Genomic DNA, 18,329 nt, shown 5'->3' on the forward strand with positions numbered 1-18,329 from the left:
AGAACCACTGATAAGGAACACCCTTTCTTTACAACAAGCGGTGGGGGAAGTTAAGATGGTTTGTGTACAAATGGAAGGAAAGAACAGGGGATGCTTGGGTGTGCCAGACTATTATGGTCTTTCACACGGAGTTCAATGGCCCAGACACCAGCAAACTTGACCCCAAACCCTTTCCTGATCACAAGCAGATACAGAGATTGTAGGGCAGGCAGTACAGGCCCTGATCGTGAAAGGTGCGATAACGCCAGCTCCGCTCCACCCTTGAGGGTCCATCAGCAATCTCTTCTTTGCTCAGTAAAAAGACAAAGGCCATTGACTAGTAATACATTTGAAAGAATTCAACATGGTTAGTATATCGTCATTTCAAAATGGAGGGAATGCGCCTTTTCAGGGACATTCTCTTACCAAACAAATGGCTGTTGAGACTAGATCAGAGTGATGCATACCTTACTATATCAGTTTTCTCACTGCATAGGAGGTTTCTCTAGTTCAAGAGGAGACAACAAGACTATGAATTTGTATGCTTACCATTTGGACTTTCATCAGCACCTTAGTGCTTCAGCAAGGTTCTGAAACCTGCCATAAAATGGCTCAGACATCCAAGTATCAAGTTAATGGTACATCTTTACGACATTCGACTGATGCATCAGGATCCCTCACGACTGAGGGGCCAATTATGGATGGCAAGTCTTACTTGTCCAGGACCTGTGATTCATAATCAACGAGCAGAAGTCCAGATTTGAAACTTTATATGGGGGTCCTTGGGGAAGGTGATGGGTTCGATCCAAAAAACACTGAATTTACCTCAGAAGAGGATGGCTTTAATACGAAGGGAGCTGAAGAGAACCCTAGTTAGGAAGAAAGTCTCTAAGGCAACTAGTCTGGACAGTAGGTTTACTCATGTCACCCATATAGATGATATGCCCGTGACCCCTGCATTACAGGGCGCTGTTTTGCAGAGACTGAAGGCAATGCACCTCAGGAGGGTACTGGTGTAGCTGAGGAAGTGACTCTTACCAGGAGGCAAAGACAGAGATCCATTGGTGGTTAGACCACATGGCAACGTGAAATGAAAGGGTCATTTTCCTTCTTGTTCCAGACCTGGTTCTAGAATTGGCTGCAAGCTGCTCAGGCTTGAGAGCTCATTGTCGCACTATTACCAAAAGAGGACTGTGGCCAAAACAAGAAAAGACACTACATATAAACTGCCTAGAGCTCCTGGCAGGCTCATTCGCAGTGAGCAGACTGGCAGCAAAAAGGAAGTCATCCTCAATACTAATGAATATGGACTATGTATCAGCTGTCTGATACATAAACGGATTAGAAGGAAAAAGATCTAAGGCCCTAGAAGAACTGGCCAAGAAGTTTTGGTATCCCTGCCTGCAACATAAGATCTCGATGACAGCACAGTATCATATCTACTGGGAAAATTGAACTCAATAGCATACTAGAACTCCAGATATCAATTGGTCTCCAGTGTGTGAAAGTTGAATCGGGATCAGTTTCAGATGTTAATGAACAGATAGTGTTTGTGCAAAATAGATATCTAGACATCCTGTCTAGATCATCGGCTTCTGTGCTTCTTCAGTTAGCACCCAACCCCTGGCGGGAGAAACAAATACATTCCTTCAGGATTAAAGTCAAGGCCTGTGGTATAACTTGCCCTTGCTTTTAATGATACTCAGATTGACAATGCAGCTCTGGAGTTGGAAAAGGGGTGCGGAACACCATTTTAGAGATAGTCAGATTGGTTTCCAGTTTTTAAGGCACTTTCTATGGATTCTCCAATACCACTAACCCAGTCTCAGAACTTGCTGAGGCAACACATCAATTTGTACAGGAAAAGATCCTCAATTTGATGGGAGAGAAGATTACTGGGTATGTTGGACACACGCTTTTAACTTAATCTAAAAAGCATGAGAGGATTCTACTTTAAAACGTTACAGCTCAGTTTGGCACAGGTGGCACTGGTGTCTGTGATGGAGTTTTGAAGCAGTGGGAGCAGACATAGTGTGTAGACGGAATTTCTTATCAGAACTAGCAGAAGTAGGTCTGGCGTACATGAAAATTAACATGTGACAATCAATTATTTCAGCGGGTCATTTCCTCTTCAAGAGATTCTGCTAGGGTGTTATGTATCTTACGGGTATACTTAAAGTCTACAGGTTTAGATCCCTTAACCATATACCACGAGGGACTAAGTTCAATGAGCTATATACGAGAAAAGCAAATCTAGTTTACTGCAGTCCTGCACTCAGCCCTATTTCACACAGTGTAACAGTGCTTTCTGGTAAGAAAAACAGTCCATTTGTTCTCAGGGACACACCCTCATACTTGCCAGTCATGCTAGCCTGTGAAACACCTACACAACAGACACATTAAAACATATTAAATTGCATGTGGAAACAAAATAAGGTTCCCAATTTGTCCCCCTGCACAAAAATCTCATTGCCCCTCACTTGGGGAGAAAGCATGCTGAGCCAACCTAATGGCCCTGAGCTCCAAAATGTTTATGGTATGGAATCTCCTGAGGAGACCAGAATCCCTGGGTCATGAAAATTCCTAGCTGGGCCTCCACAATCTGGCATTTAGGCATTCGTGGTGCTGTCACTTAAAGAAGTGTTTGTTCCAAGGGGAACACTTTCCTGGGATTTTTAAGATCCATCCACGAAGAAAAGGGCTGAAGCACAGAGAAACAATCTGTCAAATGTACCCAAGCAAATTAAAGCATTATTTTCAGAGGCTGATTCTGAAGATGGGGATGACAGATCAGATGAATGCATGACGACATCAGCCTCTAAAAGTGAAGTCACCAGTCCAAACTTAGGGTACATGTACTTTTTAATCTTGAAATTCTTCCCATGAAACAAGTCACCTCTCCAGGAATGGGTTGAACATCATCTGTGGCGACAATAATCCCCAGAAAATGAACTTTTGTTGAGGGAATCAGGAAGGATTTTTTTTTCCCCATGAGTGGCCTCCTCTTTTAATGGTACCAACAAGAGCAAGTTGTCAATATGGAGACACACATCAATGTACCATTCCAAAGATGAGCTACAACCACTACTAGGCATATTGTGAATACCCTCAGTCCAACATCAGATTGAAAAGGTGCGATTTGAACTGGAATAATGACTCCTGTATAATGAAAAATAGGCACTTGAGTTGTGGTGTTCTGATAGGATGTTTAATTAAGCATGCTTTAAGGTTGATAGCAAAAAAATCCCCTTCACTGAGTGAAGGGACGAAAGGCTGTAGGGTAATCATTTTGAACTTTTCTTGAGCAAGACATTTATTTAGGCACCTCAGATATAAAATGGGCCTTTTCCCACTTTCTATCACTTCTTTTCCCCTTACTAAGAGAAAAAGAAACTTCTCAAGTACTTCAACCTTCTGAAGAACAGCAGCTGTCTCTTGCGAAATAGAAGAAAGATGTTCTCTGGTATAAAAAGCCTTCTACAATGATATGCCATACGGAAACTGAAGAAAATGGAGGCCGGGACCAAAGGAAAAAAGTTCAGCACCCAAATAAAAATCTGCTGTAATTTCTTTCTACCCAGGAAAAATTAATTGCACCCTGCTCCTGTCAGGGTGTTGTAACTGGTCACTGTTAAGATTGCTCAGTGCACTTGGGAGAGGTAGGGACTGATACAGCTGTTCTACTCCTTTAGCCTCTAGAAGCTTGATAGAATTGCTGTCTATCTATGGCTTTCACATACTGAAAAGTTTGCAATAAAGAAGAAACACTATTCTTTCTCTGGGATGAAGGTGGCTTTAATCCTACTGACCATAACCTTTGAGACTCTGTCCTTGTTTCTGGATCTCTTCAACTGTGTGTGTAGGCCGAAAGAGACAAGCACAGAAAAATAAAATCAGCAATACGAATGAGTCTTGGATCTCAGAACTGATACCGGGTGAGGTCAGGATGAGTGACACCCAAGCTCTGTCAGAGAGAGAAGTCAGCAACATGTGCACAATGGCAAATAAGGTGTTTATGTATCAAATGACCCTCAATCAGGAGAGCTCCCTCCTTCACCCTCATCACTGGGGAAGTACAATCAAACAGGCCAGTCTTGTCAAATCCACTCCTGCCCAATCTACTCAAAATACATGTAGTGTCAGTGCCCGAACAAAGATCCTCCTGAGGTGCAAACCTTTTTCACAGAAACAATTCAAAATTCTTCATACAGAGATGTCACTGCTCACAACTTGCCTAGGAAATTCGTAGCCACAGAAGAAACAACCAGCAAATTCACAGGTTGACAGGTGTGCAGAAAAACGGGGCCTGAATCCAGGACCTTTACTTCATGCTCCACTTTCTTGCTTAACAGACATAAAGGAGGTAAGCAGAAGAAAAGTGCTCCAACAGTCTTTTCACAGTAGGAATTAAGCCTTGCTGGGTAGTGTGTGAGACCAGAGTCTCAAAAAAAGGAAGTACTCCTGGGCCTTGGTATGCTCTGAGGGTATCCCAAACTCCCTTACCTCAGTACCCACCTTGTCATCCATAGATAGGAAGCCATCAGATGAAGATTCTATTGACAGAAAGCAGGCCTCCTAAACATCACCCTAAAATTGCTACCAATCAGTTGCATTTTCACACTCCTGGTCTTTGCCATAATCTTTTCAAACTTCCATATACCCCCTGATGGGACAAGAACATCCCTCTTTCAAAGAATGATGCCTAAATGAGGTGGACCATGCAGGATCCCCACCCAGAGATTGAACATTGGGTCTGCTGGTTGCAAGTTCTCAGTTCAATAAGTCTGCCAGTACTGAGAAAGACGTTTGAGCGGGAGAAAGAGAAGGGGAGTGAGTGGGAGAAAGAGAAGGGGAGTGACTGGTATGCTAAACATGAACCCAGCAAAAAGTTGTGATGGTCACAACCCAACATATGAATGTTCAACTGCCTTGGTTTCATTTTAATGCAATGTCTGCAAGCCAGTATATTATGGTCGGTGGCAGGTAGTACAAGCAACTGAGTGTCCATTCTCACTAGACACCTTGGCATCATACTGACCATTGTATTTACAGGCGTCCACTGCCCATCACGGACAAAGCAGAAAGTAAACGTGACTCAGAAAATGGCAAATGATGAAGACAAATGGATGTTTAAAGTTCCTGCAGTTTCAAGTCAGAAAAAATTAATTGCAGCACAATGGCTTACTGAGGGCTTATCTCCTCTTCTGCAGTGCGGCCGGCCCACTGTAGAAATTACGTTTTAAACTGAAAGAAAAAATACAGTTTTTGAGCTTTTGTTCATTGTCTTTACTATTTTCTTTTTTTGTGCAATTACTGAAAACAAATTTTAAGTAGAACAAAAGTATCAAAAATAGATGTGTTTTTGATTGATAGTTCAGCGATCCAGCTGGTGTACAGGAGTAATATTAAGGTTATGACTCAAGGTAAAATACCTTGCTGAAGAAACAGTAGCATTCCAGGGTATTTGAATTCCAATGTTAACTTGAGATACACTAACACATGCATTTAGCATATCTTAGGATTGATTTTCATTTCCTATTGGGCTCCGTAAGTCAATAAACACTTCTTTTTTTTAGGTCGAAGGCTACCAGACGCAACAGCTGTCCGGTGGCAAAGACATAATGGGGACATGCTGAAAGCGCCCCTAGAAATGCACTGCTTAGCATTGGCTTTTTCTTTCGTAACTCACATTTGTTTGCTTTGTATTTGCTGCCTTTATTTGTTCTAGACTGTCCAGCGTGCCTTTGTCCCTTCCGTGAAGCACTGCCTGTTTACCATCTCTCTGACTAGCTCGTTGGATTCATCCATGACTGCTCGCTTTCTGGGAACTCCTTTTTTCTATCTTGTGAAGCAAATCACAAGAGTACCTATGTTCAAAAGGTTTCCTGCCTTATATCTTTCTGCTTGACCGATTCTCCTTATCTCTGCCACTACCAGTTCATCAATCTTGCAAGCCTGTGAGGGACAATGTTCTGTCTACTAGCTTGCTTATTTTGGTCAGAGCTCTTTTCTAATAGCAGAACTTAAACAATCCTCTTCCTCAATTTCATACCCAAGGAATAGGTGCTGGAAGTAAGGCAGTGGGCCCAAAATTAACAGAGCTGGAGTTCAGAAGGGACTGAGCAATAACCAGTCTTTTAGACTTTGTTTTTGTCACATTTTCTGTGCATTCAAAGACAAAGGTCAAATGCTAAGCTCGGTATTCCGAGGGAAGTTGGTGTTTACTTTTCTTTCTTTGTCTGACTGCAAAGTGAAAGGGTTTATGTGACCATCTTCATGGGGGTTGAAACGAACGGGTGTGGCATGCTATTGTTTGCTACAACACAACAACATTTAAATGTCAGTACATGAACTGTACAAATGATTTAGAATGTATTTGAATAAAGGAAAGCACAACAGCAGCACATTTTTTTGTAATTCTGAAGTGTGGTGGAAATAAATATTTGAACACAAGCAGAATAAGTTAATAGACTAGGTGATGCTGATTTCCAAAGATTATCGTTTGTGAGTTGAATAGTTTGATGTCTGCTCTGCGGCCCTGCTCTGCGGCCTCCCAGACTCCATGTTGACCCCTCATGATAGCTTTCTAAATTCATGTAGTGATATCTGTATTTAACCACTGCTCCATCTTGACGGCTGACTCCATTTTGTGCTTAGCTTAGCTTCCCGTACCGTCACAATGGTGACCACTAGCTCCATTCTCAATACAGACTTCATTTTGTGCTTAACTTAGCTTTAGACACTGCCACATAAGAGGTGCAGGTATTTTTCTGCACGTAAGTTATGCAATGTGTTTTTCTCTCATGTTTTCACTCTACGTGTTCCTTTCTCACCAAGGGCTAGGACATAATATGGGGGAGCAAAAGGAAGCTAAGGATGTACCAGGAGAATGTTTATGGTACAGTAAGGAACAGCTTGGTTTTGAGAACGCACCTTGGGATGTGGCCAATCTCCATGCGTCTTTTTCGAAACTGACCTGAGGTAGCCAACGTTTGAGCAACAACTTATCAAATGGGCAGGGGGGTCCTAGAATTCTTCCCTCCTGTTTGTTTAAAGTATATCAGAGGACAAAACCAGGTGGCGTGGGAAAAAAGGATTGAACTCAGGCAGGAGAGGACGCTCTGTCTGCCATCACTCCCTTGAGGGCAGATATCTCTCTTTCTCCACGGTTGACTGGGTTCACAACCTGTTGCTGGAAAAGAGATGAAGCAAGCAAGCCCCACTGTGATGTATTCTTTTTGATTATCATTTCTAGCTTTGCATTATGCATGAATATATAATCACTGTATATGCAGATATATAATCCATGATTAAAGTAGTGTATTTTCACTGTTTTGTTTTTAGGAGTATTATTATTATATTGCCGTGATTATTTTTGGAGGAGTATTTGGGTTGCTGCATTTGACCTACATAACTCCTCTTTTTGAACCTTAAACAGTACTTTAATAAATGTATTACTCAGACTAAGAGCTTTGCATTGTTGGAATTCCTTTTATTTGTATTTCATCTCAGTTCAACGTAAAGAAAGCAGTACACTTTTCTTTCACTGCGGTGATTTTCTTCAAAAGTGCACCGGGGTTGTACACCATTGACTTTTCTATTTAAAACCTTGCAGAGTGCCTTAATTAATGTGTTTCTCAGGCATGCCAGAGATTCCTTACAGTATTTGTGTATTTCTTCTTAGTCTAAAGTAAAGCAAAACAATGCAGTATCACGCTTCACCAAGATTCTGATGAAAATGTACCATATGATCCCCCCCACCCTGGTTCCCACTGCCAGACCACTTTTAGGGACAGCTGCATTATTTACAAAGCCAGCATGTCCAGTAGCCAGACCTAAGCATCCACAATCTGGAAAGAAACTCCACTATCAGGGCCACTGCTACCCTTTTTCAATTTAGGAAAGAGGGGGTACAGACAATTTTTTTAAAGACCATAAAATGGTCTGATTTAGAGTTTTGTGGACAGGTTACTCGTGTCAGTTACCCGTCCACCATATTGCGATTCATAAAGGCTGTTATGGGATTGTAATACAGCAGATGGGATACCCGCCACGATTGTAACGGAGTAACCCCCTCTGCCAAACTCTAAATTAGGCCCTAAATAATCTACCTCAGTAACCCAGCACCCTTACCTAGATTTATTCCATGAAAGTATCTCTGCTTTGACCCTGTACAGCAGTCTTGTGTATTTCAGCTAGGCTGGTGCCATACATGTACTAATCATATACATCAAGACACTGCCTAGTTCTTCCCACCTGTTCTTAATTTGAGCTTAGCTAGATGTATTCATAGCAATTTTTAGACCAGATTTATTTTAGGTAACATTGCAGTCTAATCTGTGTACTGCAATATTTTCAGCAGGGCTAGCTGCATTCATAGCCCAGGATATGGCATGCATCTCCCATGATATTAGACTTAATACACTTTAGTCAGACTTAACTACTATTTGTAAATTATCTACAGATATGGATAATTAAAATTCAGGAATAACCTCAGAATGTATAGTGATACTAATGAAACTAAATTTATCCTAATCTATTTCTGTAATAAGTCACATATAGCAGAGAGTTAAAATTACTGATGAAATGTTTCTAGTACATTTACAACATTTTGGTTGAAGATTTTGTTTGAGTTTTCTCTCTTTTCACAGCCAAAGTAATTCTGATGTTTCTTCTTGAATTATTCACTTAATTTAAGATTAGATGTGTTTCCTTTTTTCATGCCCAATTTATGATGACCAAACGAGGAGTGTAATGAAACCTTTCAGGTTGGAATTTGAGAATACTAAAATGACTGATGCTCTCTGCCTTTATGAAAATTACAATGAAAGAAAGGTTTTTATTTTACCATGCTCATTTTAACAGGTGTATGCAAAATATATATAAATATATATATATATATATATATATATATATACTCATGCTGGAACATCCTCATCCAGTGATCATGGAAGCATGGTCAGCAACAAAAAGCACAAACCATCAATTGTGCAACAAAAGTACAAAATGTATTTTTACACCATTCAGCATGGAGTCAGAGAACATGCAAGGGAGCATAAAATAAATATTATTATAGCTGATGCGTTTTGCGGAAGCCACCCTGTAGTTATACTTAGGGTGCCCAGCGACAGGCATTTTTTGGATTTTTGTCCCTTTATAAAACTCTGCACCCGTTTGACAAATGTGCATGAAACTTTGCAGATCGGCTGCCCTTGTTTTATTCTGAGAGGACTGAAAGTTTTGCAGTATTTGGTCAAGGGGGTGGAATGTCAAAAATGGGGGGGGGGGGTCCTAAAACAGGTTTCAGATCCAATGCGTTTTCCATAGACTTTTGTATTTTGCATTGAGCAAAAATCGACTGCTGGATTTTAATGAAATTTGACAGTGTTATCTATTAGGGGGCACAGATGATTCTGTGGGGTACTGAGATTTTTCAACTTAGTGATATCTTGTAGCACAATGCTTCTGAAAGTAGCAAGGAATACCAAAGAATAAGCTAGACAGCATATGTAAACTTTCAGGTTTACTACAAGAACAACTGAAAGACCCATTTATAGATGCATGCTAATGAAAACCTATAAGCAAATACATAACAAATAGAATATATCTTAATCTGCATAAGTTTCCATTGAATGCTCTCTGGCTCAAAAAATAGAACTGTGCCCACTGAAGCCAAACAAAAAACATCTGGAACAACATCTGCAACAAAATGGAAAAGCGACCTAGTAGTGAGTTACACAAACTATTATATGGAGGAGAAGATAACTGCCCATTAGGAAAAATAAATAATGTTCTTAAATTTTTTTAAACAATGTCTAGCTTTCATTCACTTTGGGCTTCACATTTAGCCAATACTCCTAAAAGTAACAGGAAAACCTAAAAAATAAACTAAGTTGGATATGTAAAGATTCAGAATTACTACATGAACAACAAAAAGATAAATCTATGGTCAAATGATTTTGTAAACCAATAAACAAATACAACAGATAAAAAGAAACAACGTCAAATCAAACTGGAGTGCTACTCTGTAGTTCTAGTTAGTATTCCCAAAGATAGGAATTCCTCGGAGATTGCCACCCTAATGACTTTCCACCCATTTGACAAATCACCACAAAACTTTCCGGACCTACAGTATTTCTTAAATTTTGAGATGATGTAAATGTTTGTGGGAATCGTTAAGGGAGTGCAAAGATAAAAGCGGATCCCAAAAGTTTCCACCAATGCATAGTATTTGACGGTAGTGCGAAAACAGCTTATTGGATTTACATTAAATTTGGCAGGACTATACATTATCGTGCAAAGACTAAGCTTTTTGGGTTTTGCAGTTAACTAGGGTAAGTATTTTTTCTAATTTATAAGGCATTTAAACTTAATGACTGTCACAGCGACACTTTCGCAGAATTTCACTACATTTTGTGAAACTACCACAGTACATGTCCATAAACTTATTTAACAATATATAAATAAATGTTGATACCTATTACCACTTTATTAAACTGGTGATAGGTGGGTACCTATTACTTACCTCTATCGAAGGCCCCAACACTGAACATAGTCAAAGTGTAGTTAAAACAATATAGATGCCTTTGCAATCTCAAAAAACAGCCATTACCCAAATATATAATAGCTTGTCATTGCCATGCACCATGGTATACTGCAAAGCTATCATGGTATGTCATGGTCCAAAATATAACTGAGGCTAGATGCACTACTGGACTGCGATACCCTTGTGTCACTCATGGTGTTGCATGGGTGATGCAATAATTAGATCAGATTTACAAAGAAACCCAAAGCCACCCCATGCGTTGCCCTGGGCTGATTTCTAAATCGAGAGAGGTGTGAGGCAGTGCAATTCTCTGTTTTGCATTTCTCTGAACACCATGATCTGCATTGCTGATAAATATACCAACTTTTGATAGGGTTTTTTTAGTTTCCATAGTGAATTTTTAAATAATGGATGCTTTTAATATTAGTATGGGGAGACTGTGTAGGCATGCAAAATTGTAACATATTTCTCAAGAGTTTTCCTCCCATGCCACATCACTAATCACAGGGCCATTTTCTCGCAATGGCTCTGAGAATCAATATAAAGGAAACAATTTGGGTTCTCCTGAGAAGAATGGGACATTTTCAGCTTCTAGCAAATTTGATTTTCAATCAAGGCTGCAGACTGGGATAGTGGTATCTCAGAAATAAACTGGAATAGGAGGCTGCTCTAAGCTGTCTGCCTTAAACTGTCAGGTAAGCGGCAAATTCTATTAACCTATTATGATAGTAGCCCATTTAGTGTTAATTATTACTAGCTACGGTTTATCATAAAGAGAAATCACAAAATGTAGCATGTTTCTTTTTCGATATTTGCATTCTGTACATTTATAATCATTACAATTCTTTTATTATCTACTGTAATCATTTTACCTTTTCTTTGTATTACATTGACTTCAACTAACACCTTATATAATTTTTGTGTGCGCGCTCTTTGGTTAAAGGGTGAAGGGAACCCATTTAAAACTCACTGTTTCTGACCAGTATTATTGTTGGGTATTAATGTAAACTTTCTTTGGTTAAGTTAGGTAGAGATTTGTTGAACACCTCATGCCCATTTTTCCTAGTCTGAATACTCTTTGAATTCTGTTCTTGTCTTAGACCTGATCGAAATCCAATGAGCATGGTCAGTATTGACCAGACACACTGAAGCACCCCCTCCCTCTTTATAGACAGGGTTTTGCTCTTTCTGAGAAGTGAGATTTTTGGTCAAATCTTATTAGCTAGAAATGAATAGCATGCCTTAAACAACGTGGAGTAACAGAATTTCATGCAATACCTTTGGTTTAAAGGTGTGCATATGCATAGGTAAATACTTGTACATGTTGTAACGCTTCAAAAGATTTTCCAGTAAAGGGATATAAAGGAAATTAGAATTTCTGTTACATAAAAATGTAATGGAAAAACTAAAGGAAGCAACCTTCAAGGACAAAAATAGTAAACAACATTTTCATACCTCATAAATAAGTACTTACATTAAGTGTTTTGTCATCTTTGTTCTTCAACTCCTGAACGTCATCAAAATCCTTCTCCAGCTGGGCCTTTTCTTTATGCGCAGAATGAAGTTCCTGATCTTTCCTTTTTATGAACGCCTGCAGTTTACGGTTCTCAATTTCCTTTGCATGGCACTCATCACGTAGCTCTCCAATGAGGGTTTCTTTTTCCATTAAAATTGTTTGATAATCTTCCACACCCTACAACATACACCGAATTAGTAAAATCATATTTTCACAGCTCTGGGTAGGACTGAGGAAGCTACTTTAGAGACTAGCAAGAATGTCTTAGTGCCAATCTCTTTACACCGCAACAAGTCCCTATGTATGTATCAATAATCAAACTAAACAAAACAAGTTTCATATTTAAAATAAACTAGGCAACCAAATGATGCCATTTACAAATAAATCGACTTTTCCACTGTTAGTTACTTTCAAACTGTGATTGATTACAGTGATTCAGTTAGTTCCTTGCAGGACCCTATGAGGTGAAGTGGGTTCTCATAGAAAGTCATACAGACACAAAACTGCATCTATTGACACAAACACAAATAATACATAATTAGAAAATGTTTAAGATGCAAACTAAAAAAATGTCTTACACTTCTAGAGGCATAAGGCCTGTGAGTGGTTGTACGTTTAATTCTGCTAGGCCTAACATCAGATTCAAAAGTATCTCAACTGGGTAAACATTGGCATGGGGCTTCCATATTCAGATGAGAGGAGTCAACCCCACCAGGACAAGTAAGGTACAATTAGATAAGATGAAATTAAAGTGATGTGAGGGTGCTGGCCATGGTGGTGCGTAGGAAGAAAGATGGAGCTATCCCAGCAGCGCCCGATGCCTGAAAACATCATGTGGATTCACTCTCTTTTTCAGACCGAGATAAATAAACTGATCACGCTATATTACAGACACTTCCCAGCAAGAAGCCAGGAGAGGATTTTAGAACAAAGGTTTGTGGTGGCCTTGACGGAGTGAAATGGAACAGTCGGAGGTTGAAGAGCGGTGGTGGTGTCGCAACAAAGGAAATCTAGTGAGCTGAAAGGGAGGTAAATGGGCGCTCCCTCCAGGAGCCCAGCACTGATCGATGCAGTGACAGATGTGAGAAAGAATCAAGAGGCCTTTGGAACACCTGGGGCCACCCCTATGCCATGAAGGTGGGTAGTAAGGTATGGTAATTTATTACTTTAAAAAAAAAATACATATTCACTGAAAAAACTAAAGGTGAAAGTGATGTTATAGATAGGTATGGTAATATCATTCTTACATCTGTCAAGTGCATCTGAAATTACATAATTTACATTTATGACAAGACTGACTTCAGTGTTAAGTTTAAAATTACATGCTGTAAGTCACATTCTCAGCAAACAACCTTTTTTTTTTTTCAGTTAAACATCCACATACATGTGTGGGTATGTGTGGGTGTTTGTGTGTGTGTGTATATAAATATATATACAAAACCCTTTTATGGCTAGAGTGACGCATAAATTATGCAAAAATGAACAGAACTCTGGGAAGTTCTCAAGTGAAGGTACAGAGCAGCTCCAGTAAGGAGCACCCTGCAACACTCTAGATTCGCTCACCTCAAATATCTGTTTTTCCAGCAAAGGTATTAAGCATAGAATTAGCACAGGATTAGGACTGTGCCATCCACACTGAGCCAGAAAAGGACACAGCATTTTGCCATTTGTACAAACTTTGGTAGAAAAACAGACATTTGAGGTGAGCAAATCTAGAATGCTGCTGGTGTTGCGGCAATGCTGTAGAGCACAGGGTGCACCAGCACCCTCGCAATGTTCACTGTCTGCAAAAGCAGACATTGAACATTGCAGTGGTGATGGTCAGGGGGCCCCTGCACTGCCCATGCCAAGTGGTACCACCAAGAAACCACTAGCGGAGAAGGAGGTCGTAATCCCCAGGGCAGCGCTGCCCTGGTGGATTAGGACCGCCGCCACCTCCAGACCGCTGGGATCTCCGATCCTGGAGGAGCTGGCGGTTCCATGGCAGCCCTACCTCCAGGGTTGTAATGTGGCGGTTGGAATCCCACATTGGCAACGGTTCATCCGCAAGTCTGGTGGTCTAGTGACTGCCAGACTCGGAATCAGGCCCTTGGTCTTTCCAGGACAAAGTAACATGTTGAATCTGATCCTCCCTGGAGCCCTCTTCAGATACGTGTCGCAGGAGAGCCCCTCAAGGATTCTACGCTCAGACTTAGACAATGCTTCATGACGGATATTTTCATCCGGGACCCACTTGAAATTGAAGCCAACCTCCCTGGAGCCTTCCTCAGATCCACTGCACAGGGGAGCCTTCGGCAACTTTGTATGTTCGGACTAGAAATGTTTTTGGATCTTTTTATCTCCGATGTCAGACAACCCTCCACAGCAAGCTACTTTTGATTTGACGTCGTCGGATTAGCTTTCAACAAGCACCTGGTGAAAGCCTGGAGATCTGGGACTCCGGAGCTTTTCAGCAGGACAAACCTGTATATCAGACCAGGTCGTGGTCGACGTAAGTCTGCTTGACTAACGACGTTGGGTCGGTCCACTTATGGAGCAGTTTTTTTCCCCAAAGTTGCTCCAAACTTCTGGATCTTCTTCCAGAAGCTCTTCTAAAGTTCTTTAGGTGTCCACAACTCACCCCAAGGTTTCAGAAGCTCTGAGTTGCTCCTTGGGGGTTAGGACTTCAACTCCCAGAATGCACCTGGTTCAAATTCAAAAACGACCACTGGTCAATTTCTTCAGGGCTTGATGCAGGGGAGTCCTTTCTTGTAACAGTAGAAGACTGGCAAAGTCCTTTTCTTTGTGAAGCCCAAAGTGTGCTGCTGGTGCAGGCCAGGCGTCCAGCAGGGCACTCTTTCTTCTTGTCTTGTTCCTGTAGGGAACAGAGGTAGGGTGCAGCTCTGCCAGTTTTATCCTTGCTCCTGGGGTGGAAAGCAAGGGGAGGGCTCTGTCCAATCACATGCAGGCCACCAGCCTTTTGAGTGACGACTTGCAGAACCCTGGCCTAGGACTTTGGAAGTACTTTTAATTCCAAAGTCAAATTTGGTGTTAACTTTAACTTAAAAGCAACCAGCAAGGCAGGTCTGCCTTTAAAATGACACTGGACACCACAGCAGAGCATCTATGTGTGCACTATCTATGTTGGGGTCCCTAAACCTAAATGCCATACCATATACTAGGGACTTATAGGTAGGCTGATACAGTCAATTATAATTACCCTAATTTGCATAATCTATTTTACACAGGGCACTGGCCCTGATTAGCAGTACCCGGGGCAGTCACAGTCAGTAACCACCAGTATCTGTCCAAAAAGTTTGGAAGTGACCAGGGAAAAAAGGAAGACTTTCCTATGGTGTGTATGTATATGGAAAATGTCACTTACCCAGTGTACATCTGTTCGTGGCATGAGACGCTGCAGATTCACATGCTGTGCATTATCCTGCCATCTAGTGTTGTGCTCGGAGTGTTACAAGTTGTTTTTCTTCGAAGAAGTCTTTCCGAGTCACGAGACCGAAGGACTCCTCCTTTTCGGCTCCATTGCGCAAGGGCGTCGACTTCATCTTAGATTGTTTTCCCCACAGAGGGTGAGGTAGGAGTTGTGTATATAGTAAAAGTGCCCATGCAATGGAGTGAGTACGTATGTACATAATGTGTATAAAAATAGTATATATTTACAAATTTACAAATGTACAAGTCTCTTCAACTTATAACGGCTACAGGCTCCCAGGGAGGCGGGAGGGTGCATGTGAATCTGCAGCGTCTCATGCCACGAACAGATGTACACTGGGTAAGAGACATTTTCTGTTCAATGGCATGTGTAGCTGCAGATACACATGCTGTGCATAGACTAGTAAGCAGTTATCTCCCCAAAAGCGGTGGCTTAGCCTGTAGGAGTTGTAGTTGTCTGCAATAATGTTCGTAATACAGCCTGTCCTACTGTGGCTTGTTGTGTTGCTAACACATCTACACAGTAATGTTTTGTGAATGTATGAGGCGTAGACCATGTGGCTGCCTTACAGATTTCTGTCATAGGTATATTTCCTAGAAAGGCCATTGTGGCGCCTTTCTTCCTAGTGGAGTGCGCCTTTGGTTTGGTTTTGCTTTAATATAGCAGGTCTGAATACATTGCACTATCCCTCTGGCAATGCCTTGTTTGGATATTGGATTTCCTGCATGAGGTTTTTGGAAGGCTACAAACAATTGTTTTGTCTTGCGAAATTGTTTTGTTCTATCAATGTAATACATTAGTGCTCTTTTGATGTCTAACGTATGTAAGGCTCTTTCGGCTAGTGAGTCTGGTTGTGGAAAAAAGACTGGGAGTTCCACTGTTTGGTTTAGGTGGAACGGTGATATAACTTTTGGTAAGAATTTGGGATTTGTACAGAGAACCACTTTATGTTTATGTATTTGTATAAAAGGTTCTTGTATAGTAAATGCTTGAATTTCACTTCCTCTTCTAAGAGATGTGATAGCTATTAGGAAGGCTACTTTCCAGGTTAAGTACTGCATCTCACAGGAGTGCATGGGTTCAAATGGTGGACCCATGAGTCGTGTCAATACAATATTGACAGATAGGCAGATATTGCCTGTGAGATGTATTTTGATAGAAGAAAATGCTAGTTTTGATTTTTGTAAGTGTAATAAATAGCTTACAATGTTTTTTGCAGAAGCATGTAGTGGTTGAATTTGATTATTATGGCAGTAATAAACAAATCTTTACCACTTGTTTGCGTAACAATGTCTTGTAGTAGGTTTTCTAGCTTGCTTAATGACCTCTATACATTCTTGTGTAAGGTCTAAATGGCCAAATTCTAAGACTTCATGAGCCAGATTGCTAGATTGAGCAATGCTGGATTCGGGTGTCTGATCTGCTGTTTGTGTTGAGTTAACAGATCTGGTGTGTTTAGTAGTTTGATATGAGGTGCTACTGACAGGTCCAGTAGTGTTGTATGCCATGGTTGGCGAGCCCAGGTTGGTGCTATTAGTATTAGTTTGAGTTTGTTTTGACTCAATTTGTTTACCAGATAAGTAAGGAGTGGGAGAGGGGGAAAAGCGTAGGCAAATATTCCTGACCAACTCATCCATAACGCATTGCCTTTGGACTGAGGGTGTGGATACCTGGACGCAAAGTTTTGGCATTTTGCGTTTTCTTTTGTTGCGAATAGGTCTATTTCAGGTGTTCCCCAGCGTAGAAAGTAAGTTTGTAGTATCTGGGGATGAATTTCCCATTCGTGTGTCTGTTGGTGATCTCGACTGAGATTGTCGGCCAACTGGTTTTGAATCCCTGGGATGTACTGTGCTGTAAGGCGAATGTGATTGTGAATCGCCCAATGCCAAATCTTTTGTGCTAATAGACACAGTTGTGATGAGTGTGTCCCTCCTTGTTTAAGTAATACATTGTTGTCATGTTGTCTTTTTTGACAAGAATGTGTTTGTGGACTATTAGGGGTTGAAATGTTTTCAATGCTAGAAACACTGCTAACAGCTCTAAATGATTTATATGCAGTTGCCTTTGTTGAACGTCCCATTGTCCCTGTATACTGTGCTGGTTGAGGTGTGCTCCCCACCCCATCATGGAAGCATCTGTTGTGATCACGTATTGAGGCAATGGGTCTTGGCATGGCCGCCCTTGGTTTAAATTTATAGGATTCCACCATTGAAGCGAGAAGTGTGTTTGGCGGTCTATTAACACTCGATCTTGAAGTTGACCCTGTGCTTGTGTTCATTGTGTTGCTAGGCACTGTTGTAAGGGCCGCATGTGTAGTCTTGCGTTTAGGACAATGGCTATGCATGAAGACATCATGCCTAGGAGTTTCATTACAAACCTCAGTGTTGGGTTGGGTACATGTTTAGTATTACATTTTGGAAGGCTTGTACCCTTTGTGGACTTGGAGTGGCAATCCCATTTTGTGTGTTGATTGTTGCTCCTAAGTATTGTTGTATTTGACACGGTTGTATATGTGATTTATGGTAGTTTATAGAGAACCCTAAATTGTGAAGGGTTTCTATGACGTATTTTGTGTGTAGAAGACACTGCTGCTGAGTGCTGGTTTTTTTTAACCAATCGTCTAAGTAGGGGAATACGTGCATGTGCTGTCTCCTGATGTGAGCGGCTACCACTGCAAGGCATTTTGTGAATACCCTTGGGGCTGTTGTTATGCCGAATGGTAACACTTTGAATAGGTAATGCACGCCTTGGATTACAAACCTTAAGTATTTCCTGTGGGAAGGATGTATGGGTATGTGGAAATAAGCATCCTTGAGATCTAATGTTGACATGTAGTCCTGTTGTTTGAGCAAGGGAAT

General features: G+C 40.9%; 1 protein-coding gene across 1 annotated transcript in view; it reads right to left on the reverse strand.

Annotated features, from left to right (window-relative positions):
- CDK5RAP2 (CDK5 regulatory subunit associated protein 2) overlaps positions 1-18,329 on the reverse strand; it is a 687,227-nt gene that overhangs the window by 511,460 nt on the left and 157,438 nt on the right. Inside the window, exon 11 of the mRNA XM_069241280.1 lies at positions 12,000-12,218. Coding sequence (XP_069097381.1) covers positions 12,000-12,218 — 219 coding nt within the window. The remainder of the gene's footprint in view (positions 1-11,999; positions 12,219-18,329) is intronic.

Source organism: Pleurodeles waltl, chromosome 6, assembly GCF_031143425.1.
Source record: "Pleurodeles waltl isolate 20211129_DDA chromosome 6, aPleWal1.hap1.20221129, whole genome shotgun sequence".
Taxonomy (NCBI): domain Eukaryota; kingdom Metazoa; phylum Chordata; class Amphibia; order Caudata; family Salamandridae; genus Pleurodeles; species Pleurodeles waltl.